Source organism: Cygnus atratus, chromosome 11 (genome assembly GCF_013377495.2).
Source record: "Cygnus atratus isolate AKBS03 ecotype Queensland, Australia chromosome 11, CAtr_DNAZoo_HiC_assembly, whole genome shotgun sequence".
Taxonomy (NCBI): Eukaryota; Metazoa; Chordata; class Aves; order Anseriformes; family Anatidae; genus Cygnus; species Cygnus atratus.
In genome coordinates this window covers 21,422,754-21,446,522 of record NC_066372.1, presented here as the reverse complement: position 1 = coordinate 21,446,522, position 23,769 = coordinate 21,422,754, and the positions used below count along the sequence as shown (strand labels likewise).

Here is a 23,769-nt window from a genome sequence, read left to right as displayed (position 1 = left end):
CTGCCTGCTCGCTGCTGGGGGGCGAACACAGAGCCAGAGGGATTTGGGAATTCTGTCTTGAGTGCGCAAGGTTTAATTGCTTATGCTATCAGTTACTAATGCACTCCTGTGGCAAAGCCCTCGCCTGCTCCCTCTTTGCCCAGCGATGCGGTAACGTAATGGAGTTGCAGGATTGCCTTGATGAGCGCTCCTGCAGTGAGGTTCCTGGGGGCAAACCCTGCCCCAGGCCCCAGCCGTCCCCGCGCTGTCACCGATGCCAATGGGGCTTCAGCGCCGCTGCCCCCTCTGCAGCCATCCCACATGGGGCACCCACTCGGCACGGCGGGGTTTTGCACTTCTGGCCGCAATTCAGCCCCAGAAGGGATCACCTCATCCTCAGAAACATCACACTCAGCCTTCGGGCACAGAACGGCGTTTCTGGTGGTGGCACTGTCCCGGGTTACATGCGGAGGAGGAGCTGGGAGCACCAGGCTGCTGGAGCTGCCCCTCGCTGGGGAGCCAGGGGCGCAGCCTCCTCACCCAGTGTGACAAATGGTCAGGACACGTCCTGCGCTGGGACACACAACGAGCTGTGCTGCTCTGCCTTCCCCTGCCTCGCTGCCCTGCAAAAGCAGCGCAGGCCTCGTGCACCGAACTGTCCCCGCTGCCCACTGCCCCGGCCTGGCCAGCCCAGAGGCCCAAGCACTTCACCAGGCAGCACTGGGTCCCCAGGAAAAGTTTAAAGCCAAATCAACTTAAAATGGGTCAGGCATTAAGCTCACTGACATCCTCATAACAAAATGCCACGTGTTAATTAAAAAGCCCTATAGCAATAGGAACGCTCTCCGCTCGCTGGCACTGGGGTTTCCTAGGGAAAGCCTCCAAGCTCCCTTCTGTGCTCCAGGCCCTGCTGGTGGCATTTTTAATTCCGTGGGATGTGCCCAAGCGGCCAATGTAGATGGTGGAAGGCATCCCATGAGGGCAGAGAGAGATCACTGTCACCATTATTTAAGGCACACTACACTGGGATTAATATTGTATTAGCGCCTTATTTATGTCTGTAACAAAACCAGATGCTAGGCTGGGGGACACAGCATCCAAATAAAATCAAAGCACTGCTCAGGCGACACGAAAGCTCCAACTTAAGCCTCGGGAAGCAAGGAAATCCAGAAGGAAGGCTGTCAGTCACTGCTAATCCTCTCAAAGTGGCAGCTGCCCCAAGGACCCTCTGTTTCATTCTTAAGCCCCAGATGAAGAAATCTGTCATCTGCAAGCAGAAGTCACAATGAGTGAAAGCCCCGGCAGCGGGCTCAGGGAGCTGCTTCCGAGGTGCGGTGACAGGCTGGGGAATCTCTCCCCTGTAGGTCTCGGGGTTTGGTACCAACCCACAAATAAGAATGGCACAAAACTGTAAACATGCAAGTGATAACACAGCTGGACAAAGGAAAGCACGGTACTAACAGGGACCTGGAACAGACCGAAAGGAAAATCCGTTCTGGGTCGGGAGAAGAACCTAAATGTTGAGGAACAGCCCAGGAATGCAATGATTTAGGCAGGAAATCGGTTCTGGAGGTACTTTCTGGGGAAGCTTGAGGGCACTGCAAACAGCAGGAGCTGAGCCTGTGACAAAGGCTTGTTTGGAACAGCCATCCCGGATGGCACTGGGGTTAGGGACATGCAGATTTTCGGAGCTGTCCCGGTATGGAGGGAGGTGGGTGGGCTGGGGAGGGCAGCACAACACGGGCACTGCCCTGCCTCTGCCCCCCCAGCCTGCTCCAGCCCCAGCCCTCACTGCGCCTTCTGCTGCCCTCGCAGCTTCTCTGCTCCACTCCAACAGCTCCAGGACCTCCCGAATTTCAGGTCCCAGAGACATTCTGTTCTCATTACACATTTCCTTTGGAAATCCATTGTTGTTTGCAAGCCAGAAATATTAGTCAGCATGCTCTATAGTGCAATGTTAATGAGAATTAAATCGATTCATGAGAAGTACCTGCTCAGCATGTTTATTATCTGTTTTTCAAACATAACTATATTGGATTCTGCCTTTTTTTTTTCAGTCCCAATGCACTGTCCATTCTATGAGTTAAGTAGATAGATAACGTATAGTTAGTACCTCTATGAACTACCCAATCCGTATATTCCTAAAGTCTCTCTCTAGCTCCGGAATAGCTTAATCAATTTCCGTAATTTTTTATTAAAGAAAAATTTCATATAGGCAGCTAGATGGATATTTCCTTTGGGACCACAGCTTATGTGCCAAGCTAAAAGCCAATCTGATTTGAAACAGCCCCGTTATAAACCCTCTGAAAAATAGAAAGCCCTCATCAATATGACAGATATGCCACTATAATTAAAGTCTTTGGTAACAGACATTATGCAGCCAAAATTTTCTATTTCCAGCTGCAGCATTGATCAAATTTTGACAACCAATATTAAGTAGCTGAGCTCTCTCTGGACTCAAAAAACACTATGCCACAAAGCTTTTGTTAATTATCATTTATAAAAGTGCCTCTTATGTCTGTTGAGGCACAGGCACCTGGCGAGTGCCGGCCACAACAGTATGCTCCTTCCCTCAGCACACCAAGGCATCCTAAGGTTCCTCCCTGCTCTCAGGGGCCTGGTGATGAAATTCTTTTCTGCCATATATGAGAGATTACAATATGTGCCAACCTTGAATTTCCAATGAGATGCTCGGTCGATGCAGGAACCCGGCTCTCTCAGGGAAGAAAAATGGTCTCAGCGAGAGCACAACCCAGCCGGGCGCGCAGGGAGGTGATGGGAGGTAGCAAAGACACCCCGTGCTCCCAGCTCAGGAATTTAAAGAAAATATGTTAAAATTACAGAGGCCTGTCCTCACCCTTGTTTACAAGGCAGGCTTAGCTCACTCACCCTGGCAGGGCCCTGTGGGGCTCTCACGTCTTTGGAGAGCATTTTCTGCTCCTTTTCCTCCTCCTGCCTGGGTCAGGCTCCAACGCACACCGTCCCCCCAGAGCGGCACATGGAAACACCGCGCTCCCACCGCCTAACGCGCATCCCACAGTGCATGGACAGACTCCTCGCTCTGCTCCCTCACCCTCAGAAGAGCAGTTTCCATCTTCGCCAACGTTATTGCCACTTCCCTGGCCAGGACCAAAGGGACCGAGCGGCTCGGTAAAGTAGAGCCCTCTGTTTTGGGACAGACACCGAAGGATACAAAATGTTGGTCCTTGAGGCAGCAAAAAGATCCCGTGGCTTAAAATACGACTCTGCTCTAAAGCCTGATTATGTAAAAATGGCCCCATCTTGCTCAATAGCACAACTCCTGATGTGTACCTGGAGAGACAGCTGCTGACTTTATTGAGTGAAATAAGATTTTACTGAATTTTATCCCGGCTGCCTCTCTACGGATAACAAGTGCGAGGAAGCACAATGGCATCTTGCATTGTGTGTGCATGGGGAATGAACCACATTCCTTGCGAAATGTCAGCTGCCGAGTCACTTCTGCAAATGAAGGCAATGGATACCAGTGAAGGTAATTTACACAGACTGTAATTGCCAAAGTGTAATTAAGGGCAAAGCATGGTCTGCGTCTTTAAAAACGATGATGCGGGAGGAACAAAGAGCCTCGCTGTTCCCAGGACTACGCGAGTTCATTCCACTGGCAGTTACAAAAATCCTATCTTTGCTTAGAAAAAAGAGCAATTCTCCACTGCCAGCTTGAAGCGTGGTTCACAGAACTTCATTCTCCCTTTTCAGAGAAGAATCAGACACTAAAGACCAGGTATTTTTTGCAGATTCTCAGTTTGGCCTTGCCCATAATTATACAACTAACATGAAAACGCCTGCACTGTATGCAGGAAAAGTGCCCAGCCAGCCCCAAATCCCACAGGTTGTCTGAGAAAAAGCCACAGCCTGGTGCATCTCACCCAACAGAGAACTGGAAATCCAATCATCGCAAAACCGCGCCACAGGGCCACAGGACAGGAAGATCACACAACCTCCGTGCGCCCACAAACCGGCACCACTTTGTTCTGCTTCCCAGTCGCTGCTGCCACCGAATGCAGAAGGCGGCATTTGCTCTTGCCCAGGAATGGAAGCACCATAATGAATATTCAATATCTGCCTTCAACTGCGAGAACTCCTTGTGCCAATGTCCCAAAAAATAAAAAATAAGAGACAGACCTGTTCTAATAGGAGGCTGCTCGTGATGGCAGCAGGTAGAGACACACAGGATTTGAGTGTGAAGCTTAAAAGCACGTTTTCATTAAAGGTGCTCAGGTAGGCATGTGCCTGCCCATCTGGGCACGGCTCCTTGGCACTGGTTTCACAGAACAACACCACCTCATGCCAAGGACTGATGAGAAAAGAACCATCTCTCGGATAATGTATTTCGTGAGACTTCACTTCATTTTTAATTGTTACAAGCACAAGCTTTTAAAAGCAGATAAAGCCGTCTCATGCCTGCATGTTTTCTAGAAATGGCAGCGTTTCACACCAGGTGGCTCGGCAGGGATGGTGGAGCCCAGGCCCCTTACCCCACCTGTGCAGCAAGACAGCAAGGAGCTTGCGCATCCCCGCCTCGCAGGACTGCAGCCACTGCCTTCGTGCTCCTCTTCCTCTTCCTCACCTGGGCACACACACCTCTGGGAACGTCCCCAGCACGCTGCCCCCGCAGCCGCGGAGCACTCGTGGGCTGGCAGAAGGTTAGTTCCAAAGGAAAACCTGGCCTGCATCCCCCGCCCAGAAGGACCCCGAGTTTCTGCACGAATGCAGACCATGTAACCCTAATTTTGATGCTCTTACTTGCGCATGCAAAGTTTTCTCATTTAAAACACACCCTACTTCTTTCACGTGTCCTGTTTGGTCCTGGGGCTCTGAGCAAAGAAACCTTTGCTTCAGTCCTCTTCCCAACAGCAATTTGCTCTGTAGCTGTTTAGCCATTTCTATAAGGAATATAACAAAACCAGACTGCACAAGCTAGCAGTGGTTTGTGTAAGATCTAGGGCTGGTTAAGACGTTGCCATGCCGAGGTGAAAGCTCCAGTGAATATTCAAAGTACTAATTCCCTTCTGTCCTGAATTAAGCCAGCTTTTGCCTTTCCCCTTTGTGCTCATGCAGGCAATAGCCAGAGCTCTGCCGCCATGAAGAGACACAAGCAGAGATCTCCTGGGACGATGAAGGCACCACGTAGATTTTAGTAGTCATAAAAAAAGTCACAAAGAGCCACATCAGCTGTAATGCTGCTGAGAGCACAAGGGGGAAATCCACAAGAGGTGTCTGAAGTGAAAACAAATTAGGGTGTTTTTCCTGAGTTCTGATGTTTCTAAGAGGCTATGAAGGACAACAACCAGACCAATAAAAGAGAATCCCACCACAAGAGGGGGTTTGGCCCCTTCCTTTCAAACCAGCCCCCAGCCTCGGCAGGACAAACCCAGGTCCATGCACACCCACACATTCACAGCATCTCTGCCGGCCAGGAACGACGTCCCCTTGCCTTGTTTGCAATGCAAGAGTCTGAGTCTCTGCAGACACTTGCTGTGGATTCATCAGCCTTGCAGGCAACTCCAGATCATCAATATGAAATTGCTTTCATACTGCTGTGATAATTTGCTCTGGAAAATTTTCAAAGAAAAGAATTTGACCTGAAACCTTCTTATTTGCAGAAACAACTCCAAAGCTTTTTGTAACTCAACAATAATGTTTTTTTTTGACCACGACCAAATGGCTGATGACAGCTCAGTTCAGTTATTTCTATAAAAGCACCAGCTTTTGACCTTTGCATTAACAAGGTATTGTCCGTTCTTGACAGAATTGGTAGCAAATAAAACACAGCACTTCTCAAGTGGCAAATCCCTGCTCGTTCCCCAGCCTTCCTCAGTAAGGAGCTGCCATTCGTAAGCAGTGACAGCAGTGCCACGCTTCCTCTGCTGTTTCAAAACTATGAAGTGGTGGCTTCAGAGCTTCTTCTCTCGGTGCCCCTGGTCCGGCGCAGGGCGATCGAGGCACGTGGGGGTCTCCATGGGAGGAGGCGGCTCTGCCTGAGCACGGCCACAGACGTCAGCCCTGTCCACGCGATCGCTTTGAGCTGCTGAAGAGTGAGTCAAAAATTAAAAATAAGTGGGCTGTTCAAGGCACTTTCAGTATTCCCCAGACAACTCAAAAGCAGCCTCCTACTGCGTATTACCTAATTTTTACATGACAGAAGCAGAAAATTTCTTCTTTCATGATGCTGTAGGTACATATTTTTCTACAGTGGTAACACCTAGTGTGTACATATATATATATTTGTCTTCAGGATCTTATATGGGAAAAGTGATAACCAAAGCAATTCTTTTTGGAAAACTGGCTCCTCCAAGGGGGATAGCTGGCAGTTTCACAGCAGGTAACGTTGTAGAACAAGTATGAAAAGTTAACAGAAAACAGACATTTCAACTGGTGAAGAAATAGCAGCACTAGAAATATTTTCAACAGGTCTCCATAACAACTTCTGTTTCTGCCTCCCATTAAAATGTGAGCAAATATGTCACTAGTTTTCCAGCGGACGTTTAGTGGATGTTTTCATCAGTTGGCTTTTGTATCCCTTGTATTTAAAATTGGAAATGAATTTTAAAGGAAAAAGGAGATGAAACGCAAGAAACTCTCAGTTTTGACTGTTACTTTGTCTCCAAACTTGTGCATTTCAGGCAGCCCTCCTTTTTTCGGAGCCCACGAGCCATATGTGTTTAAATGTTTGAGCAGGGAACGAAGGGTGCTGCACAGACAGCACGCCGTTCTGCAGAGATTTAGCTGAGCGAGATTGGTAGATTTGTCACAAAAACATTTCAAACGTTATAAATAAAAACATGACTTCTGATGGAGTCAACAGCAAACGGGCAAAAGCAACCTGGCGCTGTGGCTGCCACCCCCACCGGCACCCATGGGCTAGGAGCAGTGCAATCCCACATCCTCTGTGGCCCAGGAGACTTCACCAGAGACTTCCCACGGGCCAGGATTTCTCCTCGCCCACCACCACTGCCCTTATGGTGCCCTAAGGCCTTTCCCCAGCCCCGAGACCGCGCAGTGCTCAGGTACCGCAGCCAGGCCTCGGGACAAGGAGGGACAAACGTCTCCATGCATGAGAAGAAAGGCACTGGGAGCTGACACAAGCATCTCACCACGAAGCCTCGTGGCTTCCACAGCCCTCGGCAGCGGGAGGAAACCTCAGACACCGAACGCATCACCTGCTTCGGGCTTCTGACAAGAGGTCCCGCTGCGCACGCAGCGCTCCGCTAACCTATTTCCCAGCAAAGGCAATTGGAAACTGTGGGAAGATAAAAAGATAATGAACAAATAACCTTCACAGTAGCTAGCGCTGCAAAAAGTTGAGGTTTCTCTCGTGTTGACTGCCTGTTATTAACAACCCTGTCACGTCTTCTAATGAACTTCGTGCTTCATGTGGAAAACATGGGTTTTGTCCAAGCACATGGCTAAGTGCTCTTTTTCTTTTATTTCCAGTCTTACATAAGAAAGTTGTTGCATTTTGAACCCAGGAAACCTCGCTTTTTATCTATTTTCTCACTTCCCCACGTTCTCATAGTACGAGTGAGTTTTGAAACAAAATGCCAGTGTCTTTTCAGGAAAATACTTGATGCATCAAGCAATGGCAAATCGTTAATTATTTCAAGCCCTTTATACTACGACTGACACCACAGAGAAGAATTTAAAACATTTCCTCAGACAAGCAGCTCAGTCACACAGAAGCCGCAGCACAAGAGCATTTCTTGCTGTCTTCAATGCACGCTTTATTCCGATTGTTGTCAGCCCGCTCTGGCAAGCCGCGCGTTCTTTGCGCCCAGAGCCGTGGGACGCAGCACGGCGAGCACACGGTAACTACGGTGCTGGACCAGAGCGTGCCGCTGAGCTGAGCAAACAGCCGTCAGCAAGGGCTGCCCACCTCCAGCAGCCCTGGGACGGGGAGCGGGGACACCCCAGCAGCCCACCACGAGCTGCAACAGCTCCACACCGAGGGGCAGCGCTGATGGGCACCGCGGCATTCCCACCTCCGGCGAGCCCCATGTCACAGACCACCAACTCCACTGCTTCTAAAGCACCTCAGGGGCACGTAATATTACTGAAATACAAGATTCTCTGAGTCCAGACAGGATGACATCTTTGTCTTCTTCCAGACAGCTGCTGGGAGCCCCAGGTCCTGCGAGCGGCTGAGGCACAGCCCTGCTCACAGGCAGGCACGGCCCCGTCCCCACAGCACAGCGCAGCCAGGGCCGCATCCTCCTGCTCCCCGAAGGGGCAGACTACTAGAATATACAGGAAAATATACATATATATAAATATACATATATTTATGGAGGTCCAGACTCACTGCAAACACTCTCTGCCTCCAACAGATGTGGACCAACAGCACAGCCACCAAGCTGACCCCAAGCGGGACGGATGCGGGAAGCGCTTTCGAGGCTCCTCCGCCTGCTCAGTTGGGTGTTTGGGAGTGAAAATTAGGACAAGAGAGATGAAGGACTCGTCCAAGCTCAGATGATGAACTGCTTGTTTAACAAGGGAATATTACCAAAGTAAACTTTGGATAATCGAATAAAAAAGATTTTATTTAGAAAGAGAATATTCCAAGTTATGATCCAGCAGCACAGAAACCCTATTCACACGCCTTTTGTCAAGCACAGCCAGAGGTTAATTCTGTTGACAGGTTTAACCAGTGCTATTATCTGAAACATATATAAGACCTCTTACAGTCAGATCGGCCTCTTGAGTGTTTTTTCTTTCACAGCGATGTGGAAGCCAGACAACACGTCAGGCTGGCCGCGGCTCAGGAGGGCAGAGCGCGCACGCACATCCTCGCGCTGCTGGCACCAGCGACACACACACACACGGGCACAGCCGCACAAACGCACGATACAAACTTCCACCGAGCAGCTTCTCTCCCCAGATGTGCACTGTGATCAACAGCACTGCAGTCGAAAACAATGACTTTTGCTTTGGACGGTTTCTCCATATTTAAGTAAAAATAGAAATGTATAAATTAGAAACAACGGGCGTAGAAACAGCCTGGATGAGGAAACACTACGGATCTCAGCAAGACATGAAATATCTGCACTCGTGAGGGAATGACCTTCAAAACTCATTCACTGTTCCCTGCCTCTCCGTTGACGGTTTTTCTCACATTAGACATTCCCACTATACATGCTTTAATTTTGCATGGACTATAAATACTTTGCTTATAAGACAGCATGAAAGAAATAGAAAACAAATATTTAACTACGGTAACCTTGATTGTGAGGGTAATACAGCTAATTCTGTATACCTTAGGTCATCCATACTAAACACAAGGACTCGCTATTTACTATGCTAAACATGAAATAACCCACTGAAATACGTGATCAAGTACTATTTCCTCTTAAAAAAAAATAAATAAAGGCACGCAAAATAAAGACACCTTGTTAAACGAAATTAAGGACAGAAAATCCAGATTTTTCTAAACTGCATTGCCTACATTTTCTCTTCCAAACTACATTTTTCTATTTCATTTGTATCAAAAACAACCTCTGAGAGACAAATGAGTTTGCTTGTGCGAAACAAGCCGGCTGCCACCCCAGCTGTTTACGGGGTCACACTTTACAACCTAGGTGGGGGAGGTGAGTGAGGAACGAGCGGCTTCAGTGTTCTTCGGCTGCTCTTTGTACAAAACACCGTATTTACCCATTTTAGACTATTAAAGCAAAGCCGACCGTGCCTCCCATAGCCTGCAGCATTCCTCCCTCACCATTCTTTGCATTTTAAAGCACGCTTCTGCCCGCAAACTAAAAGATGCTCCCTCCTCCTCGGAGTTGCAGGACAGCGGGGAACTCGGGAGATCCACAACCCGAACCGGCAGGTGGGAGCTGTCGCTATTTACACGTTGAGTCACCTTTACTCAGAAAACTCTGCCCCGAATTTTCCATTGCCTACGGACTGGAGCGGAGCCAGCCGATGCCAGCAGGGAACAGCCGCGAGTGCTCCGGCGCACAGGGGCTCCGCCGTGCCAGCCGCCCCCGGCAGGCTCCTCGCCGCCCCCGCCGCCACGGCAGAAGCGCAAAGCGAGGGCGCCGCAGCCGGGGCTGCCCCGCTCCGGGTCCCCGCCCGCCGGCCGCCCCCTGCCGCGGCCCGGCCCGGCCCGGGGCTCCGCTCGGGAGGCGGAACGGGGCACGGCGGGGCGGGCAGGCTCGGCACGGCTCGGCATGGCACGGCTCGCCATGGCACGGCTCGGCAGCCGCCCCCGGGCTTCCCTTCGTACCCGAGCGCTCGCCGCGACACGCGGCCGGCAGCGGGGGGCGAGCAGCGCCTCGCTCCGCGGGGCACGGCCGAGCCCCCCCGAGCCTTCCCCGGTCCCGGAGTGGCCGCGCGGGGCCGCCCCGGCTCGGCGGGGCTCGGGCTCGGCTCCCCCTGCCCCGAGGCACCGGGCTCTACCCCGAGGGGAAGGGGCGGGATGGGACGGGGATGGGGATGGGGATGGGATGCTCCGGCCGCCCCGGGAGCCGGGGATGGGGGGAGAGGCTAGGGGGCTCCGCGCGGCTCCGGGGCCGCCGCCGCTCCGCCTTTGTTCGCGGCGGCGGGGCAGGACCGGGCGCCTTTTGTCTGCCGGCTCCGTGCGGCGGCGGGGGCACCGCGCCCCCGGCCCGCCCGGCTCGGGGCTGCCCCGGCCCCGCGCCCCCGCTGCCCACCGCGCCCGGCCGGGACGCGCCGCGCGGCGGCTGCGCTGACCTGGATGGTGCAGGTGTACTCGCTGTCGTCCAGCAGCCGCACGGTGCAGTTGTACTCGCGGTCCAGGTTCCTGCTGCTGCCACTCATCCACCTGCTCAGCATCTTCCCGGGGCGCGCAGCGGGCGCGGAGCGGCGGCGCTGCCGGCGGAGCCTCCGCTCACATCCCCGCAGCCGGCGCGGAGCTGCTCGGTGCTGTGCGGTGCTGCGGGCGGGTCCCCCCCGCCCGGTTCGGTTCGGTTCGGTTCGGTTCGGCTCGGCTCGGCCCGGCCGGCCCTGCCTCCGCTGCGGGCGGAGCGGTGCGGAGCGGAGCGGAGCGCGGTGCCCGTGCCCGGGCCGCGGCGCTCGGCGCACGGCGGGCGGGGTGGAGGCCGGCCCGGGGGGGCGCCGGCTGCGGGGGCCAATCTCGGCGCCGCGGCTGTGACGGGCTCCGCCGCAAACCAATGCGGCAGGGGCGGCGCGGATCCACCGCCTCCCCCGGGCAGCCCCGCGCGGGTGGGGGCTTCGCGGGGGCGCAACGGCACGGGCTGGGGGGGGGCGCCCCGGGGGCACCGGGACGGAGGCAGCGCCTGGCCCCGTAGCGGGGGCAGCGGGGCGCCCGGTGGGGCGTTGGGGCTGTGCCGTGCGCCCTGCGGGGGTGGGCAGCCCCCGCTCACCGCCCGCCTTCCCCCCCCCCCCCAAAAAAAAGCCCCCACTCCCGCCGGCCCCGCCGCTTGTGCACAGCGGCCCCCGTCCCGCTCCCCGCAGCCCGGGGCACCTCGCCCTGGGCCCGCCGGGGGGGGAGCGAGGTGGGGGGCGGCCTCCCCCGTCCTGTGGGGAGAGGAGGCTGCGTCCCTGGGGACGGTGGGTGAACAAGCACGGTCCCGCAGGCCTGCAGGGCACTGCCAGGCACTGCCGGGCCGCCTGCGCTCTGCTCTGCTGCCGGGGAGAGGTTTGGGCAAGGAGGGGGCATTGCACGGGGGGGCAGCTGCCGGCCCTCTGAGCAGAGCGCTTTGCAGACCGAGCTGAGACAGTCCCCAGGGCACACGGTCCTCTCCCGGTGTTCGTTCCCTCTGGATGGAAACTTTTGTATCTGTGGCTGTTGGGCAAAATGGACTCTAGAAGTGATCGGTGCTCACTCAGGTGCGGTCGGTGCTGCTCTGGAGAAGTGAAATTCGTGGTGGCAGCCCCCCAGCAGCACTGCAGATCTCCCCCCGTCCGGCCCTCGCTGACCCCGGCTGGGTGTCACGCTCACACCACGGCCACCCCTGCACGGAGCACGGCTCCCACCAGAGGGTTCAGCAGCGCTCCCACCACCACCCGGCTCTGCAGGAGCTGACAAATGCCCACCTCAAACAGGCCACGACACAGGGCTGCGCTAAGCTGCTGGTCTGGCCCACGGCAGCACAGATCCCATCCAGCTGCGCCTTCCTGACTCAGCTCAGCTGTGCCCAGAGCTTCTACCCCTCCAGCTGCATTCCCAGGCTGCAGTGCAGCTCCTGTCCCTTCTTCATGCGCCCCAGCCTTAAGCTCCAACCATGCAGCTGTCCTACCTTGTCCCACAACAGCTCCGCTCCACTTTGCTCATTCCCTGCCTTCCCAGCCAGAGAGATGGCTCACAAAGCCACGTTGTTGGCCTCCCTGCAGGAGCGGTGCCACTGACCCAGCACCGCTGCGGCACGTAGGGCAGGGTCCTGCGCTCTGGGGCCATGCAGGCTGGGAGCTGTCCCCACTCAGGTGGCAGGGAAAGTCTTTCCAGGCCAGCCTTGCTGCTCCCAGCCCATCCGACTGCACCGGCTCTGCCCGCCAGGCTGGACACAGCCCTGTGTGCTCCAGGAGGGACCATGGAGGGGACCAGGCTGGGTTACCTTAGTATCCTAAAGACAATTACTCCAAATGGCCAATTAATGTGAATGGCAGAGTGGGAACGAGACGTTGCAGGTGGTTGTACTGCAGCAATGAGACACAGACTGGGCAGCATTGTGGAGAGGAATTTATTCTGCTGGAAGAACTCAAGGCAAACCCAGAGGCTTGGCCTCCATGGGCTGCCTGTCAGGACCCCGAGCTTTGCAGCCCCCCGGGAAGGTGAGCTGTGCCCGGCGTGTTGTTGGGAGGCGTGATGCAGAGCCCAGAACAACAACGGCGCTTTTCACAGAGAATGGGACTTGCTCCTGAACCATCTGGGCACTTTTACAAAGATGCTTGTATTCACTAAAGTAGCTGCTACTTTGTCATGTATCCCACTCTGCATAAATTGTTCATCTGCCTTAGAGCTCCCCCTCTGAACCAGCTGAACTGTTAATGAAGAATGGGATCCTCAGCATTAGCAGGTGCTGCTTTCATAAAGAACAGAAGCCTCTGAGCCAGCTGAGCGGCTTAATGAAGAGCGGCATTCATGCCACAGCAGCCACGGCTTTGTCAGGGAGCCTCTCACCCATGCCACAGCTCGGCTATTAACTTTGTTCCTCAACCAAATGAACAGTTTTGCTGAGATTCCAGTTTTCGACAGAGAAACTGTATTTTTTTAGAGCTCATCGCTGGGGCGAGCAGGAGCCTGTTGGCCGCGTTCGTCCCCCTCTGCTGCCTCGGACTCGTCTCTGAACAGGGAGCAGCACTGGCGACAGTCAGACACCTGAGGGGAGCTTTGCTCTTCTCTCTCAACCTACCTAAAAGGTTTCTGCAGAGCATATCAGAGACTGGGAGATGCCTTTATAACAGTGTTCTCTGTTCCCCAGCTTTGATCGACAAGAATGCAGTTCGGATGAGTAATGTCATTTTTTCCCCTTTTTAATAATTAACACAGTAAATCCTACCAATTCTCCATACTTGGATTCCCCGTGACTTGCACTTTTGAGCTCAAAAATCCAAAAGGCAGATTTCCAAATGGATATTTAAAGCAAAATCTGAGATGCATTTGTTTTCTGGTCAGTTAGATTTCACTGAGAGCTCAGCCTTAAAACCCAGGGGAGGAGACAGCGTGGCTGCCTTCGCTGCTCGGAGGGCAGGAGCAGAACTCCCCACAGGCGCAGAAGTGCTCAGCTGTCCGACTATTGAATGTTACCGAGGCCAAAGACCCCAAAACTGCCTTAAATTCAAAGCCATGCCTTACTCTTTGCCTGTCTCAGGTATTTCAGTAGAAAATGTCACACATCGTATTTATCACCCGTAACAAACAACCAGCTTGGCACAGCCTCCACCGACAACTGCTCGTCTTAAGGTACGCCAGAGTTTGGCAGTAAGAGCTGCTTCTTGGGCTTTGGATGACCGAAATACAGACCTCTGCTTTCGCTGGCATTTCTTGTTTAACTGCAACCTGTTCTGTTTAGATACTTTCTGCATTTTCTTCATCTGGAGCCGAGAAATGAGGCTGTCAACTTTGCTTTGCTTTTCAGCAGGCACCCCCATCTGAAATTACAGAAAAGCAATGGTCCTTATTATCTTAGCTCCAACATGAACCCAGTGCCATCCAGATGAGATGTCAAAATGTGGCCCAGCTCACAGGGTTTGCTCATCATTTAAATAGCCAACAGTACCGTCATCACTGTCATTATACTTCCAAATCAGCTGAATTCACAGTCCCTGGCCTGTTCTCCCAGGCTATCTGCAGCGTGAAGCAGGCATCGACTCACACTTGCTCTCAGTGTCTGTACACTGAGAAGGGATAGAAACCGAAGACCAAAATCTCTGCTATCCTTTAATTACTTCTTGTTGATGAACAGTTTTGGAAGGTAAGACTTAACCTCTTCCAGAAAGAGGCTCCCTCCCCTGCATCTATTGCAACCAGCTCACTCTCATGTCTGAGTCCCCTTACATTGACCTGGTCTGAATCTGGAATAAATACTGGATTATTCCTTGTACTATTTTACAGTATTTTTCTAGAATAACAAGCAGTTACAAACACTGCAGTAACCAACAGGGGACCCATCACTGGCTCCAGGCCAGTACCTTAGGACTGCACATTGGCTACAGCCGGGACACTTTGCCAGGGGTGCAGCTGGGGAGCGCTGTGCTGCCGGTTGGTCTTCGCAGAGCATGGAAGCCCCTCAGCACGTGTCTGCACGTCTCCGTCCTCAGCTGAACACCAACAGCCATAGGAAACACTGGGGCCAGCAACCACACTGCCTCCTCCAGCAGGTTTGGGCCAGCAAGCTGTACTCATTCAGGCATATCTGATGTCCCCCAGACCGCAGGCAGCCCATGAGGATGGGCTCAGCCCTGCACCGGGGCTGGGGGACGGCGGCTGGCAAAGGGTGCTCTCTGTTCCCAACCTCCTCAAAATGCGTCTTTGTGCAAAGACACAGTGTCTGCCTGAGCTGCAACTGAGAAAATGCTCTAACAGTGACTTACAGGCAAGGTGAATTAAGCTTGGAATGAATTATATTTGATACACGGGGCAGCAATGGCAGTCTGGTCCTTCTCCCAAGTGCTAGCCGGGGAATACATCGTCCCCAGGTAGGTGACCGATTGCACTGAATCGCTGCCTGTCGTGTGCTGGCGTGACCCCGCTAGCAGACGTGGGGTCCCTTTGTTAGGTCTGTATGTCCTGAGACCACTTCTAGCAGCAGCATCTGATGGGGAAGGGCTGCTGCGCTCGGCGGGGCTCCGTGTGCCATGAGGGACCTGCATCTCCCACCACGCTCCTGCAGGGTGAGTTTCCTGCTGAGCCAGGGAGAAAAGACAGAGGGCAAGGGAAGGTGAGGAGAAGAGCAGGCTGAAAGTGGGAGAAAGGGAAGAACAGGGGATGACGGAGGAGAGCAGGGCAGTGAGGACAGATTCAGGTGCAAGAGGGCCAGAAGTGAAAACGGGGCTGGAACCGTCCCAGCAACCACCCCGCAAGTACCCAGGGGGGAATGGGCTGTAGCATCGAGCTTCCCAAATTGCAGGCATGTAAAATTTTAGCCATAATTTGCAATTATAACCAGAAGATAGCATTTCAGCCTGTTAGGAGGAGGTGGGAACCTGCAGGGCGATGCAGATTAATTACTGCTGACATACAGGGACAGGCTCATTAGGCTGAGGTCTCCTTCAGTCCTAGCACAAAGTTTTTGGCTTGAGGCGGGTGTTTCAGGGAGTAATTACGGAGCTGTGCTGTCAGACAGGTCACAGCAGTCGGCCCCAGAGACCCTTCCACGCCTCCTGGCGCTGCAGGGATGCTGGAGCAGCTCGCGGCGTGGGGAAGGAGCTGGGAAGGGCTGGGGGAGCAGCACCAAGCTCAGGCACCCTCCCTGCAGCCCCACGCAGGGCGGGCACAGGGCAGGTCCTCCCTGTGGTCACCCGTTGCAATGACGGTGAAGAAAGAGGGGCTGGGGGGTCCTGTGCTTGGGAACCCCATCACGGGTGCAGTACAGGGGACGGCATGCTCCAGCCTCGGTTGTGAGCGGTGTGATTTGGTACCAAACAGCCTCTGCTCGGCAGGAACCAGCAACAAGCCTCCATAAACAACCTGGGTTACAGCAGTGCAATTTCTGTGCTAGCAGCGTTTACAAGCCTCAGCCTGATGCCACCCCGTATAACACCCTGCTTCTTGGGCACGATCTGTCACCCGGAGCAGGAGCATCTCTCCAGAGGGCGTTAGGTACCGCACTGCCCAGCCATCAGCAGAAGCAGGCAGCATTTCATCCGGGGGGATGCCTGCCCAGGATGCTGGGCTCTTGCAGGAGATGCGGTTTGTGCCACTGGTCACTGCAGCACCTTGCTCCTTCTGCCTCCCACTGTGTCTGCAGGCCAGCGCCTCATGGTGCAGCGTCACTGAGCTCTCCTTCCCGTCCTGGGGGCCCCGCCATCCTCGGGCAGTGTGCAGGCTGCCAGACATCTCCCCACCTTCACTCCTGATCGTATCCAGCAGGGCTCGGGGCTTCTTGAAAAACAGTTCCCTTCCTTCTTGTGGCAGAGCCTGCAAGGTTCCCTGTGGGCTCCAAGCCACCAGCCTTTTTTTGGTCCTAGAGATCATTTTTAGGCTCTCTATGCATGGATTTCTTCACTTCACTTGCAAAGGAGAGAGACAGCACAGAAGTGTGACTGCTCAAGCCAGCAATTCACAGCAAACAATTGCTTTGACTTTTTTTTTCCGCTTGCAGAGCTAATGATAAGTCTGTCACAAAAAGCTTTGCTCCATGTGCTCGCAGCAGAGACTCCAGATTGGAGGCACTGTTCTTGTGACTGGCTGGATGGGGCATGCAGGATTTATCCTCTTTCTGAGTCACTGCTTTGGCAGACATTTACATCACCAGTCCTTAAAAGTGCAAATACAACTCTCAGTCTCCTTGGGTACTTATGGAGGTAACACGAGAAAATGCTCTTGTTGGTTTTGTGCTAGCAAGGTACACTCTGTTTTATATCTAGAGAATACAACTGGGGAATAGTTCCGAATCCAGCCCAGCAATCCATTTAAAATATTCCTATAATTCTGTTTACTGGCTGCTTCTGTCAGCATTGTTGCCAGCAGGTAGGAGGCCTCTCTGCTCCCTGGGAGCACTGCACGTGCAGGCAGGACTCAGCTTGGCGCTGGGCACACTGCAGAGGGGAGGGAGATCGAGATGAAGGGCAGGGGACAATGAAGCCCAGGCCCTCCCTTGGAAGCATGCAGCACACATTTAACTTTCTCTTGCATCGTTCTCCTTGCAGAGTAGCGGCTCTAAGACCAGAGCTCTGCAGAAGAGCCGTGCACAGCTGTGCAGAAGCGGGGTTGTGAAATGGGGGTTCTCAGAAATGCATTAAAGGTGTGCGTGTCCATGGGTGCTGGCACTGGGCACGGTGAGAAGCTGCATCCCCACCAACATGACCAGTGAAAGTTTCCTGTGCCCCACCACCATGCCATGCATCCTGGCCAGTGCTTGTGACTGCTTTTATGATTGTCATATTTAGTGGTATTTTTTCTGAAAGTCCTGCTTCTTGCTCTCCATGACTGAGAAGTAATCACAGTCTCTGTCAATATATATATATATATATTTCTCTCTCTTGATTGAGAAAGAATGCTTGAAAATGTGAGGCATACACAGCAGAGTGTGCTCAGCAGGGGGTCAGAAATAAGACAGCAGGGAAATGCAGCCCTGGGGATTTTTGCTCTCCGTCCCATGATTCACACCCCTGGGTCCTGATTTTCAGGCATGAGGTCTTGGATTTGCTAATGCTACCACCAACATTTAAGAATTCAAGCATAAGTAAATACATCAGGAAGGGATTTTCAGGGAAGCTCAAGGGACCCAGAGACAGAATCCAGCAGGATCTGGGCACCAAAACTCTATTAAGCCCCATCCTTTGGGTGCCCGCGGGGATCCTGATCTGTGCGAGGCTCCTGTCCCCCCAGGACCATGCTCCAGCAGGTTTTAGCAGGCTCAGAGAGCTGCTGCACAGTGCGGTCAAGCCCATGCTTTTCTACAGGAAAAAACATGACACATCCCGCAGCATTAATTCAAGGTTGCTCCTCAGCCCCGTGAGCGGATGGTAGGGTACGAGCCTGCGGGAGCCCTCCCAAAATCTCTCTTGAGGTCAGCAGGGAGGAAAAGCTGCCCAAAGGCAGAGCAAGTCTGTTCAGCTGCAGCCTGACCCTATTAACAGCAACTAGCCAAATGCTGCTCCATCCACTCGCGGTAACTTCATAGGGTTTGACAAGCGCTGGATTTAATTTAGATTCAATCTCAACGACTTGAGGCATGGCTGCACTGGGCTCTGCCTGGTTCCTGCAGCGGTGGGGCTGGGGGTGCTGCGGCAGCTCCCACATCCCACAACCCACATCCCACATCCCGCATCCTGCACCCCATATTCCGCACCCTGCAACCTGCAGCCTGCACCCCCCACGTGTCGGAAGGCACTCTGCACAGGTCCAATGCACTTCAAACCAACATTTACTGTGTAAGGAGCATGAAGGAAGTGAGTCAGAGGCCTTGCTAAAATGACCAGCGCTAGGGCATGGTGTAAGGAAAACACATTTGTATGATGAGAGTGTTTCAGGCAATGGGCATCACTTTTTTTTTTTTTAGCTTGCTTTTATTTTTCTCTTAAATATGTTTAAAATTATTTCCTTCAAAGCATTTCTAGTAGAACCCTTCTGTTTGAAGTAAATGGATTCCTGGGGTGCTTCTGCATCTAAAAATTCAACAGCCTGGGTTGAATATTTACTGCTCATCATCATCATTTAATATACAGATTTTTTGGCCATTTCAGCTGCAAGGGTACTGCAAAGATAATTTGTGTGTTTACAACCATGTCATTAGGTTGTCAATAGGGAGTGGATAATCCCTCACATTTCCGAGGCCTGTGCATTTACTGCATATTTCGGGTGGAAAGAGATAAGGAGGGTTGTGAAGGCTATTTAGGGGCCCACCTTGAGAGGCAGCAAACGCACTTTTTCAGGCACTGCTGCTCCTAGGAATTATCTTCAAACATTCCAGCATTTTGGTGGCACGACCACATTTGACCACCTCAGGCTGCACAGCGAGCAGAGAGAATAAAGTCGGGCTGGGCAAGGCAGCTGCTGAAGCTGAGGCCAGGGGCGGTGCCACCGGCCAGTTCTTCCTCTATTTTGGTTTTCTTTGTTTTCTCCTCTTGCAAATGCACCATCCACAGAGCTGGCGTTCGAATCTAACAAGGTGAATCCAGTGTGTTATTCCCCAACCTTGAGTCTGCCAGAGCCGCTTACTGCTGTTTCTATTGATAAGGCTCTGGAAAATCAATGCAGTGATGATGCACACTGGTTATTCGGTAAATAGCCTTTTCTCCAGAAAACAGATCCTTTTTAGAGGTTAATGAATTACAAGGAAAAAGATGCATTTCAGGGGATTTTAGCCACCGGAGGGGCTGGGGGAGGGTGAGAGCTGCGCAGCTCTCGGAGCCACAGCAGGACCATTCTCTGGTGCTGCAGTGGTGGTGCTGGGTAGCAAATTAAACTTTCCCTTCCACTTTAGGAAACCCTTGGGTTTTTGCTTCTGCTTTTGTAGTTGTTTTTTTCTTTGTGTATAGTTATCCTTTTATTTAGAGTCAATATGAAATCCCCTTGTCCCTCCAGATTTCTGACTGCTGTCTGGGATTCAGAGATTGTGCTTAGCCGCAGAAAAGAAATTAAAGAGTAGGTATTGTGCATAGGAAAAATAAGTCTTTCCCGTAAGAAAAAATACCCAAGTGGAAGAATATTTAGGAAAGCATTTGGCATCTATATTAACCAGTTTCCAAACCATTTAACGCTCATGACTCTGCAAGCTGGGGGCAGCTGGAGCATGGCCCCACCAGCCTGGCTGCTCCTGCAGGCTGCAGGGACACCAGCTTCGAGGGACCGTGGCTGTGCTCATCCAGATGAACCGTGGTAAAATCCCCTCCTTTAATTTCCTATATGCCTCGAGCCCCTTCGCTGCTGATGCTGCACACCCCCCCACCCAGCATCTCCTGTCTCTTCCAGCTTTACGATACACCACGCTCGGTTCTCCCCATTGACACACCACGCTCTGCTCTCCCCATCGTCTGCCCCCTCGCTGCCCTGTCCCAGACCAGCCAGCCGGGGCCACATCCTGGCTCCAGCCTTCGCCTTGCACCATGGGCCGGCAGCTCAGGGAACAACAGTAGCAGCACAGGGACACCTGAAGTACACCCCAAAGGCTGCAGCTCTTTTTTGGCCTTTATTAGGAGGAATAAAGAAGAAATGATCAGCGAGCAGGCTGTGCGTGGTTGCCTAGGGATCAGCAATCACGGCCTGATTGCATTTAGTGTGAGCAGAAGAGGATGGTCCAGCCCAGGACGTGTATATGGATGGACAGACAGGTGTGCCCAGTGTCCAGACACAGCCAACGTCTCCCTGCAATCAGAATGTCATTCTGCACCAAGCCAAACCTCTACAAAAATGAAAGTGCATTACATTTACACAGTTATATATAATATGGTATTAAATACACCTATTAAATAAGTTTATTAAAGTCATTAACTGCAGGAATATTTTTATATATACTTGATGCTTCTAATCAATTGAATTACGAACAAAGAGATTGAGAAGAAAACACAGATAGGAAAATATGACTGAAAGCTAACGCTTCTCTGTGAGGAGCTCAGCAGGCAGTCAATAACTGCCACTCTGCAATCAATAGTGAAGTATTTCTGAGTAAAAATGTCTTCTTGTTCTGAGTCTGTAGTCAGAAATGAAAAACCAATACCTGGAAAATGAGAAATGGGGGAGCAGGCATTAGCTGGTCAATTAAAAGTCATCCAAGGTATGAGGGGCGGAGGGCAGCGACCAGCCCAGGAGAACAAAGAACAAATCCGAGGCCATGGAAGATGTTAAGCAGCAGCAATCGGGAACACCTGAATCTGAAAAGAGTCTGTTGACCCAATGCTGTTGATTTTGAATACACCTTTGAATACTGTGAAAAATCCAGCAGATAGGAAAGTGCTGATGCCTTCCTGACATTCAAGCAGACTGGCAGATTTCTATAGAGGAAAACTAACGGAAAAAACGAGACATAATCAAGGGATGCAAATGTAATTATTGCCAACACAGTTTTACAGACAACAGATTCTGTCACATAAACACGATCGTGTCCCTCGATAAGACTTCAACGACGTGAACAGTGCGGACATGTGGTGATGTGGGATGTGCCACGCGCTTGCTCTGGCACGAGGGGTGCCGGCACCGTGCGGCCTCTCTGCCGGGCACACAGGGGGGCTCCGCGGGACCAGGAGCTGTGTTTTCTGATCTGCAAAGCGTTAGCAAACGCGAGATCACTGCTGATAAAACACGCGGATGATTAACAGCCTGGCAGGACAGTCACTCACAGGGAGGAGCAGCTGAGGCACGTGGAGCTCTGAGCGCTCGGGCCTGGCACAGCGGGGCTGCTCCAAGCACGGGGCACACCGGGCACGCGGCCCCTCGGGCACACAAAGAGCAGGAGGGTGCTCTGCCCATGGAAAATTCAATTACCCGGGGTTTAGGCCGATGCTGGAAATCTGCATTCAGTTCTGGCATTTGAATTCTGTACAGAAACGTGCAGCCAGCGCAGGCGAGAATGAGAGAAATTGCTGAAAGGCTGGCAAAAATACCCAAAGAGCTCCGTCTGCTTAGCTCATGAAGGATACTGAGAGCTGACTTTATTAAGGTGTATAGATATGGTTATGGTAAGGAAAACACCTGGGGGCTAGAGGTTCTGTCCTCTAACACAGAAAGACATGGAAAAAAGACAGGGAATGTGCCAGTGGCCAGGAGCCAAACCAGAACAGTGCAGGAGCCGAGGCCTGCGGTGTGCCCAACCGTGCTGTTCCCTTGGGATGTGCGGCCCCAGCAGGGCCTCGCTGCCTCTCAGTGCCCCCAGCCCCATTTCCACCAGACCATCTTGCTGGGACACCAGCTTCCCCAGGCGGGGCAAGGGCAGCTCAGAATGGGGCACCCCTGCTTGTCCCCAGCCCTGCCCTGAGGCTGCTTTGGGCCCTTGCAGAGATTTGCAAACGCTCTTCTTCAAAAAGCAGGAAGGGAACATGAAAGAATGAGGAGTTAAAAATGAGGTGAAGGCCTTGAAAGCAGGTAGCATTTAACCTCCCTGCTTTGAAAATCCGGCTTCCCAGAGCGCAGCCAAATCCCTTCACAGAGCACCGTGCATCCCGCACCCGCTCAGCCCCTTGCAGCAGCAGGGACAGCCCGGCTGTGACAGCTTGGTCGCCGCACTGCCAGCTCTGCTGCGGCCGCTGGCACCGCGGGGGCATATTGGAAGGAGGGGGAAATGTCACTGCAATGTCCACGATGCTCTGAGGTGGCACTGGGAACAAATTACAGGCACAGCGGTCTGCAGCCCGCCACCATGACCATGGGGCGATGCAGGGGGAGGTTTCGTGCCCACGCTGCTCAGCCCCAGCCCTGCTGCTGCCCGGCCATGTGAGGCCAGCAGGGACAGAGCACACCCAGGGAGCCTTCTCCTGCCCTGAAGTGTGGGTGAACCGCTCCTGGGGATGACATCTCTGCATGCACCTGTATCGTAGCCTTGCACAATAAAACTATTTCTGTGCCTCTGAAGAAACCTGCACAGCACCGAGCATCGAGAGAACTTCAGCATCGTGGCAGAGCAGAAATCGACTATGGCTGCTGCCGCAGCAAATGCGGGCAGGTTCTGAGAGCCAGGACCTGTGCCCAGAAGGTCAGGAGGAGCCAGGGCGCAGGGAGGGGATGCAGCAGGAGCAGCACTGGTGGGGCTGGAGGCTGGCACAGCCATGCAAGGGCAGGGATGGCCGTGGGGACTGGGGCATGACGCAGCTCGGAGCTGTTCCCTTTGGCACCAAGGACACTGACCCAGGCTCTGCCATTCCCAGTGCTGACGCGGAGGCAGCTCTGACAAGCTGCAACTGCATTTTGGCACCTGCCAAGCAGGCAGCAAGAATTCACCAGAGAGCAAAGACACAGGGGCAGGTGCAGCTGGTGGCACCCTCCCTGAGAGCAGCGCCTCTGAAATGGGAGCAAGCTGCCCAGTCACCACCAGCAGGGTCTCTCAAGAAGCAAAGGGAATGGAGGCAGCACGCGAGCCGAGCCCACAAGGTGAGGGTTTCCCGACACGTTCTGCGGGCAGGGGGAGCTGCCTGTGTCCCCTGCAGGGCTCTGGCCGCAGGCTGTGGGGTGAGGTCAGCTGGGAACCCTGCTCCGGGCACGTCTCAGTGCGGTGACAGGGCCGAGCCCAGTGTCACCGCTGGCTGTGTGTGCCTTTTAGCCCCTCTTGACACAAGTACACCCAGCAAACTCAGCGCTTGTTTGGTGGCTGATGCTAACTCAACATATTACAGGACCTAAACCCCGAGAAGTACTGACCAGCTGAACTCACAAAGTCTACTACTGGTATTTTGTCATGTTACAGACTACTTCAATAGCAAATAGTTCCTCCTAAGATGGTTTCAGGCATGTTCGGGAGGTTTGTAACAGCAGCAAAAAGGTTTTTAATCCAAGAGACTGAGTCCCATCACCAGAAAGACATTTTACCATAGTGCTCACATATCCGCCACGTTTCCCTCCATTCTGGGGGGATCCTGAACTCTCCTACAAGGTCATTGGGAACTTTAAGGAGAGCTGATGGGTCCCATACTGGTTTGAGACCAGCTCCTCAGCCCCTTCCCAAGGTTATCCCCTGTGCCGGC

General features: G+C 53.1%; 1 protein-coding gene across 4 annotated transcripts in view; it reads right to left on the bottom strand.

The window, feature by feature from the left end:
- The window catches only part of FRMD5 (FERM domain containing 5), an 81,265-nt gene extending 70,215 nt beyond the window's left edge, over nt 1-11,050 (bottom strand). Inside the window, exon 1 of one of the 4 annotated variants that reach the window (XM_035568940.2) lies at nt 10,705-11,050. In XM_035568940.2, the coding sequence (XP_035424833.1) occupies nt 10,705-10,806 (102 nt within the window). In that variant the 5' untranslated portion in view covers nt 10,807-11,050. The remainder of the gene's footprint in view (nt 1-10,704) is intronic. The other 3 variants (XM_035568941.2, XM_035568943.2, XM_035568942.2) reach the window with 3 other exon arrangements.
- Between the last annotated feature and the right edge of the window lie 12,719 nt (nt 11,051-23,769).